Source organism: Penicillium samsonianum (genome assembly GCF_028829775.1).
Source record: "Penicillium samsonianum strain IBT 33392 chromosome Unknown utg000003l_segment0_segment0, whole genome shotgun sequence".
In the NCBI taxonomy this organism is placed as follows: domain Eukaryota; kingdom Fungi; phylum Ascomycota; class Eurotiomycetes; order Eurotiales; family Aspergillaceae; genus Penicillium; species Penicillium samsonianum.
Genome location: NW_026643261.1, coordinates 5,676,669 through 5,690,647, shown reverse-complemented (window position 1 = coordinate 5,690,647; position 13,979 = coordinate 5,676,669). Strand labels below are relative to the sequence as shown.

General features: G+C 49.7%; 6 protein-coding genes across 6 annotated transcripts; 1 reads left to right on the top strand and 5 right to left on the bottom strand.

Moving 5' to 3' along the window:
• Window positions 1–169: 169 nt before the first annotated feature.
• N7471_005795 (putative UV radiation resistance protein (UVRAG)) lies at window positions 170–2,007 on the bottom strand (the record flags this gene model as incomplete). The annotated part of the gene is made up of 2 exons (XM_057278514.1): window positions 170–1,888; window positions 1,945–2,007. 2 exons carry the CDS (start codon window positions 2,005–2,007, stop codon window positions 170–172), a joined length of 1,782 nt encoding a protein of 593 aa, XP_057138124.1.
• A 216-nt stretch (window positions 2,008–2,223) lies between these two features.
• N7471_005794 (mitochondrial 54S ribosomal protein mL67) lies at window positions 2,224–3,717 on the top strand (the record flags this gene model as incomplete). Its single annotated transcript, XM_057278513.1, has 2 exons — window positions 2,224–2,589; window positions 2,717–3,717. Coding segments are annotated over 2 exons (1,095 nt in total), but the record flags the coding sequence as incomplete, so codon positions are not given.
• A 613-nt stretch (window positions 3,718–4,330) lies between these two features.
• Window positions 4,331–6,127, bottom strand: ptcG (type 2C protein phosphatase PTC1; the record flags this gene model as incomplete). The annotated part of the gene is made up of 2 exons (XM_057278512.1): window positions 4,331–4,798; window positions 4,856–6,127. The coding sequence occupies 2 exons, from the start codon at window positions 6,125–6,127 to the stop codon at window positions 4,331–4,333; spliced, it is 1,740 nt and encodes a 579-aa protein (XP_057138122.1).
• Window positions 6,128–7,068: 941 nt separating this feature from the next.
• Window positions 7,069–8,397, bottom strand: N7471_005792 (Aminoglycoside phosphotransferase; the record flags this gene model as incomplete). The annotated part of the gene is made up of 1 exon (XM_057278511.1): window positions 7,069–8,397. One exon carries the CDS (start codon window positions 8,395–8,397, stop codon window positions 7,069–7,071), a length of 1,329 nt encoding a protein of 442 aa, XP_057138121.1.
• Window positions 8,398–9,078: 681 nt separating this feature from the next.
• Window positions 9,079–10,996, bottom strand: N7471_005791 (PPIL2 family peptidylprolyl isomerase; the record flags this gene model as incomplete). The annotated part of the gene is made up of 4 exons (XM_057278510.1): window positions 9,079–9,592; window positions 9,648–10,831; window positions 10,912–10,928; window positions 10,987–10,996. 4 exons carry the CDS (start codon window positions 10,994–10,996, stop codon window positions 9,079–9,081), a joined length of 1,725 nt encoding a protein of 574 aa, XP_057138120.1.
• Window positions 10,997–11,660: 664 nt separating this feature from the next.
• On the bottom strand, window positions 11,661–13,858 carry N7471_005790 (mRNA decapping enhancer EDC3; the record flags this gene model as incomplete). The annotated part of the gene is made up of 3 exons (XM_057278509.1): window positions 11,661–11,908; window positions 11,966–13,684; window positions 13,744–13,858. 3 exons carry the CDS (start codon window positions 13,856–13,858, stop codon window positions 11,661–11,663), a joined length of 2,082 nt encoding a protein of 693 aa, XP_057138119.1.
• Between the last annotated feature and the right edge of the window lie 121 nt (window positions 13,859–13,979).

Here is a 13,979-nt window from a genome sequence, read left to right as displayed (position 1 = left end):
TCCGATGTTCACGATGTAAATGTACAATGCTTCTGAAGCCGACAGAAAAAAAAAAAAAAAAAAAAAGGGGAATGCCACAGTCCAAGATTGGTGCCAATATTCACTTAAAACAGCATATTCAACCCTCTGCGATCATATGTATTAGGCAAAAAAACACTGTCGACAGGGACTATTTCACCTTGTGTGAGGCGAGGCTGACGTTCATCCGAGACATTGACTCCCAGGTTTTACGTGGCTGCACCAGCTCACCGGATGCACCACTGTCCACGCTACCACGTCGTGATGGATTAGGAGTCGACCGCCCAGCAACAAGAGCTCGGACACCACCAGCTTTACGGGCGGGGATCACCGAGTCGCCGGATGTAAGAACGTAAAGGAGGTACTTGAGGTTGGGAAGAGTGTGTCGGATATCCAAGACGCGCAGTCCTTGTTTGATGAGGATGTATTCAATGTCTTTGTTCAGGAGGAAGACCGCGTACTCGAACCGGTACTGGACACTCACCGGGTAGAGGGGGTAAGTGCGCTGTGGAAGTGATGCAGATATGGGGTCTAGTATGAACGAAGTTGACCCGTTTGCGTTGATCGAGTATGGAAGATGCACCGACAGATAGAATGAGAGCAGATAGACCAGGTGAGCTGTGTGTCCCAACGCCGCTGCAACTACCTCACGGTCGATATCCTCGAAGGTCGAGTTTGGGAGGGCCAGCCCGGCGATGGTGAATGCAAGGGGTTTATCGGGGATTGGTTCAATAGGATAGATCGTGAGAAGATCTTCAGCAATACGTCGGAGCTGGCCCTTGGTGTCCTCCTCGGTTTGCTCAAGCAATTGCTCGCTGGAAACTAACCTCTCCTGAGCCTCGGGAAGATGACTGCGTGTCTTTTCCTGAGCACTACGGCCTTGTTCCATGGCTTCTTTCCGGGCTTTGATACTGGAAATGAGCTCCTCTTTGCGTCTGACTGCGGTGCGGACTCTTTTGCGCTCTATGGCGACATACTGCTTGGTAAGAGCAAGCTTTTCCTGTGCCACAGCTGCATCACTCGATACATTCAGTGAGCGTTCGTTCTGCTGTAGAATTGAGCTAATCTGAGCTTCCAATTTTTCCCTGGTTGCCAATGCATCCTGCACACATTCGTCCAAATTGGCCAATTTCATCAACGCGTCATACGATGAGGATGGCAAGGCGGTACCGTCTGCAGTGACCTTCTGTCCTGCAGCTTGGAGCGATGTTTCGACCAGCGGAAGGTCAGTGAGGTTGGAATACACACCGTCTGGGAAGTGAAAAAGGATCGAGTTCGCAGGAAGTGGTTGGTGGAAGCTCTCCAATGTTTTCCCCAAAAACTGCAGTGATCGCAAATGCAGCTGTAGTTCAACTAGTAGAAAAAACTCAGACATGTCACCAGTCTTTGTCCAGAGCTTCAGAGTCAACTCGTCCTTCCGAGAGACGTACGGGCCACATATATTCAAGTCGAAAGATCGGAAACTCGGATTGTTTGCACGGTCGACCGTTTCGCTAATATAGACTGGCTCGTTAAGACCATCGCAATGAAGTGAGAAGAATGTATCCGCCATGCGGCTGTTGGTGATATCCTCTAGTTTGACCTGCCGAGTTCGAGGATTGGGGTCGTTCCAGAACAGGGTACTTCTGCGACGCGACGAACGCATCGCGGGCTCCTTTGTGTCATGTTGACTCGAATGCGACTTGAGATCAGTGAAAGATCGCGAGGGGTGTAAAGTGTGATTTTGGTTCTGCGATAGGATCTTCGAGGGTGTCTTTAAGGTATTCGGGATATCGTCGTCATCAATGGTCTTGCCGCGAGCTCGAGTCGAGGGAGGCGTCACAACCAAGTTGCGTATAGAAATTCCCTGGAGATGCCGAAGCCTACGGTTCTAATAGCTTGTCAGCATCTAGCACCGGCGGGTTCTCTTTCATTTTCCACACATACCCATGCATAAAGCCATGGCCTCTCTCTACGGGCACCTATATCATGCTCCGTGTCCTTATCCATAACGCCAGCGCTGCGGGTGAGCGCGGTAGTTAAGTAGTGCGTCTCAAATAGATCACGTCGCTCATGTTCAAGAAAACATAAAATAGGCAAAGCGCAGTTGGAAGCAATTGAATTGGCGAGAGAGAGTAGTGAGCTGATAAGAGATGATGCGGAGAGCAAGCGCCAAGACCTCAGCGTTCCCCGTCAAAAAATCGACCTCCCGTCTCTCTCGATCAACACCGTCTAGCGCCTCCCACCAATGCAATAAACCAGCACCTCTCACTGCCCCAATTCTTCCCAGATAGACTGTACGCAGCCTCCGGTCCGGCCGCAATGGCCTCCAACGCAAAGTCTTTCCAGAAAGTGCTGGATTCAACAGCACTTGCGGCCACGAAATTCATCCGCCGGCCACCGATTGATCCGAAAACACCAATTCAAGGAAAGCCCCGAGTACCAGGCTCAAATGCATTCAAAGAGCACCAGGACAAGGAAGGTCGACGGTTACAGAAGGCCTTGAACTCTGTCAGCCACGGCAAGAACATCTTCGTGTACAACAACATCCGCACGAAACAGGTCGTGTACTCATTGACTCGCTATCTGGAGGTGAGTTTCTTTTCCTCTACCGGTGAAGACTTTGAAAGCTCCGGTCTCCAGCAAAAAAAAAACCCACATGCTGCCGTATCCTTCCAGCCCCGTCATATCGCAATTTTCTAACTTGTCTGACCTCTAGAAAACCAACCTCCTCAAGCAATGTGTCAACCACGGCAAGAAGACCATTCCCGCCACAGTCCGCAAGGATATGTGGGTGCCATACTTTTCTGTGCACTTCAACGAGGCGCAAGTCGGACTGAACGTCTATAACCACCTTCGGCAATTCGCGCTGCTGCGCCAGCTCTCCCCGCCCAAAGAAATGATCACCGTGACACAAGAATACCTCGATTCGAAGCGGCCGGTAGATCTAAGGGACCAGAAGCAATGGGACAAGGAAAACATGGGAAGACTGGGCCAGATCATGATGAAGAAGGAGCGTGCTTATGCCCTCATGAACCAGAAGGCCACGGCGATTGCCGACATTGCTTTCGTTCTGCAGAAGCACAGGGACCATATCGTGGAGGGTTTCCCGGAGAGCTCCAAGTCTGGATACAAGACTCTCAAGGCCCGTAAGCGCAGACGTGCGGCTCTTCTGCAGGAGGCTGAGCAGGCCAAGGAACGTGCGGGCGAGGTTGCATCGCTCGAAGAGCAGCTGCAGGTTGAGATTAGCACGGATCACAGCGCTCCACAGGAGCAGAGTGTCAAGATCTTGTGGCAGGATACGTACGATGCGCAGTTTGCGAAGAACTGGCCGGATTACATTGAGCACGGTCAGCTGCGCTGGACTCGAAACCACATGATTGGCCAGGAGGACCTTCCGGTTCCTAGCGAGGATATCATCGCCGATGGTTCGTTTGAACAGGCGTAGACGTTTGGCGTCATTGAGGTTCTTCTTCTCTCCTGTCCATCGCTCATTCTAGAGCAAAGTGGGACGTTTTGTGTGTTGATATCCATTTTCCTCTGGCTTTTGGCCTGATGGTTGGTGCTTTTTGTATTTTCTCTCTTGTTTTTCTGTCTAGCTTATCCTAGCATTCATAAATTGTACTTTTAGATATATCAAATCACAAGAAGATACGGCCACCTCTAAGTGGTCTCTTCTTTTGACATCTTTTCTAGGGTCCTGTTTATGTGTGATTTCTTGTGTCTTTCTTAGTATCATCGTCTTGTAGATGAACAGTGTAAAAGAGGATATAAAGCACAAAAGGCTTCAACGACTAATTACGGTGTTCTAAACCAAAATCTTGATTCAGTTCATAGCAAACAAAGCGACTGTTTATTCTAAGACAGTAAACCCTTTCCATTCCATCATCACTGATCATAATCACCATACACCAGTAGCAGATAAAATAGATGGATACATACATGTATGTATCATGTCTTCGGTTTAAACAATCATTGGATGGAAAACAACAAAAGAGCCTAATCTCATAGAGGCCAAATTCAGGACAAATATCCTAATAATAGAAAGACTTATGTTAACAAAAGACATCAAGACCACCAAGTCTGATCTCGTAATAAACAAAAGGTTGAAAAATAAGGACAACGGGCAACCGGTGTGCACCATTGACGCCAATGTGCAATGTAATAAGTAAGCGACAGAAAGGGAAACTCCAGAAGATATTCCGGGTCGGGTACATTGCTCCCAGAAGCACCAGAGGTAGATAGTAGACGAAAAGAAAGAAATGGACACGTTCTATCAATTCGTTTTTCACAGCTTCAGAATGGTGATTCGGCTTCATAACATGTCGTAAAATCACTGAGTCGAGCCAGACGGGTTATCCGGGCTCCTATTCGGACTCAGAATGTCCACAGAGGGAAGGTCGTTACTCTCTTTAATTGACACCTCAGGCCCGGGTTCTTGTTTGCGATTGCCGCTGGCCATTCTCTGCAGAGTTTCTTCATTGGCCTTCTCTGCCGTTGCCGGATTATCTGCAAGACCGGAAGAGACGATGCCCCTCTGTGCTCTCTCGACAATCTTATCGGCTTCACTAACGCCCCCGGATACCTTTGTGTGCGGGTCCCCGTCCACTCCTATCAATTCCGTATTGCTGTTGACAATGTCCTTCACACGGTTGGAGTCTAGGCGAATCACCATGCAAGACAGGTTGTCGGTGCTGAACCGTGCAAGTGCATGGTCAACAAGAATCTTGGAGGCATGTTGAGCATCTTGAACATCCCGGATAAGATCGACAGATTCCTGATCACTGCAGACGTCCCACAGCTATTGGAGTATCATTAGCTTTTTTATATCATCAACATTGAATAGATCTCAACTTACACCGTCGCAGGCCAAGATGATAAACTCATCAGCATCTGGCTGGATAACTGTCTCTGTTGTGTAGGGATGCCCGGTGACAAGGTCTTTCAAGTATGCATCGCCCAAGGCACGGGTGACGGCTAGAACTCCATTCACGCGGTTATTCAGGATCAACCCGCCCGCGTTGGCAACTCTCCTCCCTTCATTCTCATCGCTACCCTTATGGTCATAGGACAAACGAAGTGCTTTCCCATTTCGACATAATACAATGCGTGCATCACCAACGTTGGCTGTGTACAGTACCCGTTGCCGAATAGCCTTATCCTGCAATTTCGGCAGGACAGCAGAGGCGCCCGGGGTAGCTTGAGTCGGGGTTTCGATATTCTCTGAATTCGTGTCCGCTTTCGTCGCTGCGACAGCCGCCGGGCCAAGGGCAGAAGAACCGGTGGCCGACTGTGAGTTGGGTACACGATCTTCCCACCTAAGCACAGCAGTGACCGCTGTACACCCAGAGTTCTTGACGGGCAATTTCTCTAACTGCTGGTCCACACTGGTAAAAGTCTGATCGAGGAGTTCCGGGACGGGAGTGCTTGGGCTTTTGCGCATGACTTCCTCGAGAATCAAATGCAACTTCTTTCCACACCACTCTGCGGCAAAGGTGCCAGCATGCCCATCGAAGATTGCAAAATAGCCATTGTCTGTTTCTATAACGGTAGATGAATCTTCTGATGACTGCGACGGGCGGGCCCTAGGGGAACTGGCACCATTTCTCTCTGGTGCAGTCGGGGCAGGGGTGCCCAGGAAATTGTAGAGATACGCATGTGTATCCTCCATTGTCCGGCGACATTTGCGATTCCGGTCTTCGGTGACACCGACGCGGAACGATGACCGAGCAGTCGGTGCGGATTCACCGGCGGAGTTGTTGAACGACCCTTGAGGGACGCTGAGAGCTGGGTCCATCTTTCCAAGCTTGTGTAGCGGGCTTTCCGCGATCGAGGGACTGGTGCTGATCGCAGAACTGTCCCGGCCGTTCAAGTTCAGGGAGCTTTTAGCGTTACTGAAGAAGTTGGCCGCTTTAGTGACGGTACTACTCCTGCGCTTCTTCTCGCCAGCGATACCCTGTTCTTCACTTTGTCGGCGGTTGAAAAATCCAGCGCTGGGCGGAGAGAATGTCTTCTCACGTGGACTGGTGCCGATTGTATCGGTTTGGAGGGTCAAGGAGTTGGGGTCGAGGCCAGCCTCTGGGAGTGCGTCTACTCTGTCTTTGGGTGGGCTCGAGGAGCCACTGAACATTCTGCTCAGTAACCCGCCCTGCGAAGAAAAACTGCGGCGCTTATTTCCTGCCAGCTTGATTGTATCCCTTCAAGAGGAATTGCTGGATCGGGGTGGTGGTTTAGTGATGGGCGGGGCGAACACGGAGGGGGCGCTGCGAGGCTGACGTAGGAGTCGGTCGAGGCGGAAGTGGGAGGAATTGGGCTGTAAATGCTGAGTAAATCAGGGATGAGTATTTCTGGGGCGAAAAGGTGCCTGAAAGGAGAGATAAGGAAGAGGAAGTACAGGAGGAAGGACAGGTGGAAGATGGTTTAGGCAGTGAGCGGCACAGACGTGCGATGGGGGGGCGCATAGTAGGATCACGAGGGGAAGCGTTCTCTCTTCTGTCTTCCAAAACATAAAACATGAAACGCAAATAAGAAAAAAAAGACCAATCAGAGTAATTCAAATATATGAAACCTATCAATCCTCCGAACAGGTACAATGCACATTTGCACCATTGGTCATGTATAGCGCGTCTGATGGTCTGAACGCTTCGCAACCAGGCACGAGACAAGGAAATCGGTATCAGATAAAATAAAGAAAAGGGACAGACTTACTAGTGAAAGTTGATAGAATGGGATTGTGAGTAAAGGTGAAAGATGAAAGGTGAAAGAAGGTGAAGGAGGAAAATCACCCAAATCACCTCCGCTGACGGCTCGCGCGGCACTGGGCGGAGAGAGCCAAGACTGCCGGGGTGGAAATCGATCTTAGATCTGATATATGGGGTATTTCTATGATTTCATATATTTCATTTCATAGGATATTGGAGTGTATATGATTCTACATATGTACATGTAGTTATTGAGAACTGTCTTAGCACAATATCTGACTCTGCTCCGCATTTGGACGATGACGCTATGATCGTCTTTCTGCTTATCTTCCGACTTTCATATATGCCATGTACGACATATATCCATGTATTAAACAGCTAACCTCGCAAATTCCGTGGATATATCTGTTGCATCCACCTCAATATGAGCAGGTTTCTCGCTTTCATCAGCGGTCCCCTGCTTGATCTCGCTTTCTTCCCTCGCCTTCTTAGCGAGATCTACATGACCTAGTGTATATTCGTCTGGATCCCACGCCAAAACTCTGCTCTTCATCTCCTCCAGTTTCTGGACAAAAAGCTGTTTCATATCACGTTTCTCGTCGGCATTCAAATGCTCAAGTCTTTCCTTCCATGCATCGGCGGGGTCAGGACAACTAGTCCGTCCGAAAAATCGCCAATCGATCTTTTGCCAGTATATCGCATCGAACGCGAAATTGTTCCTCGCGGCGTACGCAATGCAAAAAGCCCCACTCTCCCAGCTCTCTCGCATCGGGCCAGAAAGTCTCTGGTTTTCTTTCACTTGACACTTGCTGATCGCTTCGTCCTCCCGATTGATCATAGCCTTTAGGAATGTCTGGAGTCGACACTCAAACCCACTACACCAGTCTTCAAGACCGCCTTCTGTGGGCCAGTATTCAGGCTTTTCAATAAGAAGCCACCAAGGTGGCGCGTAGGAGAATTCAATAGGGGCGGCATATGTGAACTCCCAGTCCACGACTGCGGCAATTTTCGAGTCCTTGTTGAGAAGGACATTACCTGGTCGGAAATCGTCGCACCAGAGTTTGAAGGGACCATTTTTAAAAGACGCCCATCGTTCTGTGAGTTTTTGTTCTCGGGCGAGCTTTCGGAAAAGACATCTAGCAACGAACTTTCGTCGACAGTCATCCGCTGAATCAACGGCGTCATTTCTTTGATTCATAAGATGTATAATATGCAACTCCGCTAAACTCTCGAAGTATGACGATGCGGTATCAATTGTAGTGTCTAGGCCCGGTAAACACGCTTGAGGCAGCGCTCCTAATCGAATAAGTTCATTCATAGGCATCGAAAGAGGTCGGTATGCCACTTCCCAAGTGAAATCATCAATCTGGCTAAGCGACCCTATACGAGAAAGGGACGGCTGAGAAAGCCGAAGCAGAACATTTGCCAGCTCTCCGTATAGCCCCTCTAGTTTGTCCTCATCAAAACCCCGGCCAATAATTCCACGGGATGCCCTTGGGCGACCTGGCATGTTAAGAACATCGTACATGTTCGTGTGATGATCCATATATTCCATGATTATAAAGGGACCCAACTCCGGGTTCAAAGGGCCGTCCTTCCTAGTACCCCAATGAAGGACGAAAGGAACGGGGATTGAAGTCTGGTCAAGAATATACCGCATTGTAGCGACCTCATTGCGGACTTTTTCTTCGGGGAACATGGTGGCACCAGGCTGTGGGAGACGTATGATAGCGGAACTAGTATTTTTGTGCAACATTTGAAAAGAGATATTTCAGAAAATCGAATGATTCAGGCTTGTCGGGTTCGTGATGCCTAACAAGGAAACGTCTTGCATATAGGCTGTTTCATAGGTGAGCGTCATACCTACTAAAGTTCATGGGAATGCAATAAATGACGAAATTATTCTTGACTGGGGTTAGCCATTGAATTTCAGTGAGTAGAAATTACCAAGGCACGATTTAAATCAAAGTGATGGATCAAGGTAATTCAAGGTGGATTTAATGAGGGTTGTGCGAGCCAAAGTATGAGGTGTATGTTCCTTACCTAGGTACGATGGTGTGTGATTTCGACAGAAATTCCAAGGCCTATCAAGAAGAAAGAGTTGTTGGCACCTGCATCTGCCTTTGGTAATGCATTTGTTGAACACGAGAAAAACTATAGCATAAGATATCTCTGTGCCCGATGTAAGTCTCCTGAGGTCGTATTATACATATTCAGGTCATACAATGATATTCGAAGTCACCTTTACCTTGTGCCACTAACATCGAATCTGTATAAAGGAAAGTATTTGTGTAATCCACCATTGCAGGATGTAATCAAGCATATTCATATTAGAGTACAAATTGAAGGAGGAGAAGAAAAAAAGACCTTGAAATTAAATCTATGCCCACGAACTAAAGTTTCCAAAGCTTCCAGGCCCCTTGGCCTTTTTACGAGCGGGCTCAGGCGCAGGCTCCTCATCCAGGAACTCCACAATCTCATCTTCTTCCTGTCCATCCCGGTCTGCCAGTGCTGCCTTCAAATACTTTCCAACACCCGAGGCACCGCCATCATTCGAGTCGGTCTCAGTACCGCGGACTCGCTTTCCAGTCCAGGTGATACGGTCATCTTCCGCACGGCGAGCAGTCTCATCTTCCTCTTCTGCAGAAGGACCCGTGACGCCTGTAGCCCGTGCTTCTTCAGCACGCTTCTGGGTCAGGAAATCCTCGAACGGATCAACGAAGACCGTGATTTCCTTGATGCGAATATCGGGGGTAGGACGGTTCGTAGTTGACTCCACCGGGTGGATCTCTAGCTTATTCAAAGTAGTGGACGAAGGAGTTGGGTCGTCGATGAGACGGCCGAAGACGGTGTGCTTGAGGTTGAGATGAGGTAGGGCTCGATAGGCGATGAAGCTGAAAGCACATGTTAGCGCTCATTGAGCCAGGGGAACCGCAAGGTGTCACTTACAATTGACTACTATTTGTGTTTTTGCCCTTGTTGGCCATGCTCAGCGTGCCTCGGGTATCGTGCTTCAAGGGCCCGTCGAATTCATCTGCAAAGTATTTGCCCCAGATACTCTCGCCACCTCGTCCAGTACCAGTTGGATCACCACCCTGGAGCATGAAGCCCTTGATATTGCGGTGAAATGGTACATCTGTGTAATAGCCCTTCTTGGCCAATTGAATGAAGTTCCACACGGCCTTGGGCGCATGCTCAGGATACAACTCCAGATTAAGATGCCCGGCGGTAGTCACAATGCGCGCGTAAGCCTTGGCTTTCACGCGCCCCCGCTTGAGCATGTATTCCTCTTCCGATAGTACCGCTAGCTCGGCAGACGTGTGCGGTGTCAGACCTGTGCTAGTGAACGAGGCAGCCGCCTTGCCCGTAGTGAATCGTGCAGCGTTGTAGGGTGTTGGCTTTCCCGGTTGCACCTTGGAAGCCACATTCGCAGCTCCACTCTTCGAAACTGTTTTCGAGCCAGCCGCAGTAGAACCAGCCTGCTGAGCGCGTTCTGACCGTGCCTTTGCAACCGCCTCTTTCGCTTTCAGGATCTTCGCCGAGCTGCCGAGCGCACTGGTATTGACGCTCCCAGAAGTCTGTTGGCCCTCCAAGATTCCTGTCTCTCCCTCCTTGATGTAGTTGAACGAGCTGAGGTTGCGCGACTCAATGTTCTGCGGGTCCTGCAAGGTGATAATATCTTTTCGGCTGAATTCCTCATCTGTGACCAAGTCGCGCCACAGTTTTCCCTTGATGTTGAGTCGCTCCACCGTATCCCAGGAAAATACATTCCCTGTATTCCGTAATGCGACGATATGTGTATTATCTGTCAGAATCTTGTAGGTCACGGGGTCGACGTAGTCGCCATCCTCGTTCTTCGCGAGAGTCAACTTAATCAAGTCCGAGCTTTTCAACGGGGCCCCGTCGACGGGATTGGTCCCATGCTTCTTGATCCATGGCAGAATATTTGTGATGTCGAAGAGCGTTCCTGTGGGCGTGCAAACCGGGTGTGAAAATGGTTGGAGTGAGAGGGAACAGAAATTGAACGGCAAGCGCTTGAACGCGGCGTGGGGACCGCCCTTCTTGGCCTTGGAAACTCCAGCGCCAGCACTGGCCGAGAAAGCATCTTCAGATGCCCACTCGGAGTGTGTGATCTAGAGAAAATACGATTATCAGCGGGAATTCAAGATGCGATGGAGAGTGTTGGAATGTAGAAAGTGAAGATGTCGCATACGTAAAGCTTATCGGTTCCTATAGTGAACAACGTTAATCTGAGTCTGTCCAAGAAGGGGCTCACACAAGACAATACCTTTTCCCATAATTGAAGATCAAGCTGTTTTAGCAACTTTCGCGCAGCCCGCGGAGATCAAATGACGGCAGGACGCTTACCGCTTTTAGATTAGAGTACGGGTGGACCGTGCGGCACGCGGCGGAGATGAGAGAGCAGGGATATCCATGGATATTAGCCAGTTAACTGAGATATATAGTGAAGTACTAAATAAGGTCTAAAAAGAAGCGCCTAGAAAATCGCAAAGTTGCCATACAACATACGTGGTAGATGGTTCAAGTTAAAAGTCGGTTTTGATAGGACAAGTGGTCTAAGCTGGAAACCGTACCTAGTATGCAGACTGCAGATGAGAAGCGCGTATTCTGCAGATAGCCGGCGCAAATGAATATACTTAGGTTCGCATATCGCCAACTTCCACAAGGGAAATATGAGCTTAGATTTCCATTTTTGTTATCTGACTTCGACATTTTGGTTTTTCGGTCCATGTTGTCCAGATCCTGAGGTCAGAACAAGGGGGATAATCATACATATACAAGTGCTATCCTTCGCGCTGGAAATCCTGGAAGCCCATGCATCATAAAAACAAACGCTGTGAACGGAGCTACCAGCTCCGCTTGAATCATCACGCAAATTGAAACGCCTCCGATGAAAATGTAGATCGTGGTAATTCATATGATTAGAAAGGGTTGTTGTGTTTAGGAAAGCAGGGGCTGGTACTTCAATGGCACGACCCATTTGTTCCCGAAATCAATTCCATGGCGACGACGGGTACCGTACTTTCTCCAGACGATCTGGGGGATTCCGATGTCGGCAACTGCCAAATTCCAAGACAGTCTTTCGCCAGACAGAAGAGCATTCAGCACACCAGTCTTGGGCGCTCCCAGGCACACCACAGATGTGGCATTGACGCAAAGCCGGCCACCTTCGGCCAGAGTAACCTCGCCTGTGGAATTTTCTGTATTAGTCACAACGGTTCGGACTGGTTTTGGTAAGTACTTACCAGTAGAAGCATTGAGTCCGGAGGGGACATCCACAGACAACACATCGACGTTGCTGCGGTTCATCCACGAAATCATCTCAAAAGCCACACCTTGGTCGTCGGTGCGAAGATCGTCAAAGGACAAATGCATGCCAAACAAGGCGTCAATAATCAAGTCGGGGCCCAGGTCTGAGGTGGCCAAACGAGCGGATAGTTCTTCCCATTTGAGTACGCGTCCTCCAACCTTGCGGAAAATATCGAGCTGTTTGCGGCAGTTCTCCAGCAATTCGGCTTCGTGTTCGAGCCCAAGCAAACAGACTGTAACCCGGTGACCCCGGTTACGCAGATGGCGAGCAGCAGCAATAGCCCTTGCCCCAGTGCGATGGTTGCCAGTAAGGATAAGCATAGTGGGTGCAGCAGCATCATTGGACAGAAGAGCTACAGCGGCCTCTGCTATTCCCCGACCTGCATTCTCTGTAATAATCTCATCGGCCAAGCCAAACTCGGCAACCGAGATTTGCTCGATCTCCAGAGTCTGCAAGGGGCTCACCGTGGGACAGCTGCGATTGGTAGTTGTGAGCCGGAGAGAACCAGCACCAGAAACAATGGGGGCAATCATAGGCGACACTGACGATCGGCTTGGCCGAGGGCTGGTTGTGCGAGAAATGTTGACGTGAAGCTGACTGCGGCCAAGCGCACTGAGCTGTGGCACCATTGGCGGGGCCTGTATCGCGCTGTCTTTGCGGGGTGGCTGAGCGTGTGTAGGCGCCCTTGACCGCTCGCGTCCGGAAAGGGTCTCGCTGCCCAGTTTGATTTCACTAATTCCTTCGATATCATCCCCGGTGTCGCTGTTCTGTGGGCTATCGAGTACATTCTCCGTCCAGTGTAGGTTCTTTCCACCGTTGGTGCCCGGCTTGACCTTTCGGTTGAAGCTCACCAGACGCTCCTCGTCTGCGGTAGTATCATCGTTTCGAATTTGTTCAAACACAGTCCGCTTGTCAAATTTGGACAGGTTGCTTTCAAAGTCGAATTCGCCCAGCTCTTGGATATCAGTAGCATCTTCGGTTGCCCAGCCACTTGGATCCTCGGCATAACGGCGTGACTTCTTTTTGCGAAGTTTAGTTCCAGATCGGCTCATAGCTTCAGGTGAATCCTGGAATGCAGGGGCAGCTGGCTCCACAAATGCAGTCTGGCGCCAGCCTTTGCTCTTTGGGTTGGTGCTTGCTGCGGCGCCGTGTTTAGCGACATGTCCTCTCTCTTCCCGTACATTTTCTTGGTTACCGCGTCGATTCCGCTTTGGTGTCTGCTTTGAGGGTGACAGTTCCTGCGGGCTTTGGAGTAATTTCTTGTGGGAGGCCCCTTGTATCCCGGTCTTGTCACTATCTGCATTCAATTCCAGGCTGCTAAATGGCTCACTCAAAGAGGCCGAAACTGCCCCAGGGATTTGGTTGGCGGGGACAGCCGTCGAAGCATTTTCAACAAACGGTTTAGATACGAGAGGGGCTTTTGAAAAACTCAGAATAGCCGGGTCCGTAAATTGTTGCTGCGTTGGAGTAGATTGAGTAGGAGCTGGAGGTAAGGGCATTGCTGCATAAGGTTGAAGCTGGGGGTTAGTCTGATGCTGAGGTAGTTGCTGACGCTGCGAGGGAGCCTGGATATTGGTTTCAAGAGAGAGGTCGATAATAGCAGAGGCATCAATAGAATATTGAGGCAGGCGTTGACCGTTCCAGAGAAATGTGACTAGATATAAAAAGGTCAATTATTATGATATATGTATATTGAACTCATTCATAGCTCACCATCCTGGAGCAGCAAGCGCTGCCCAAACACATTGGCGACCTGGCCCACCAGCCTTCCACCCTGCGGCTCTCTCAATGTCACCAGCACATTGTAGCCAATGAATTCGGAAGCCATGATGATTGTGAGCTTTCGTAATCCAGCTAAACAATCATCAAGCGTGCAATTGTGTTTGCTTGGAAAGCGCGTCAAACTTAGGGTGACCCTACGGAGTCGGGACGAATGAGCTGTGAGACGC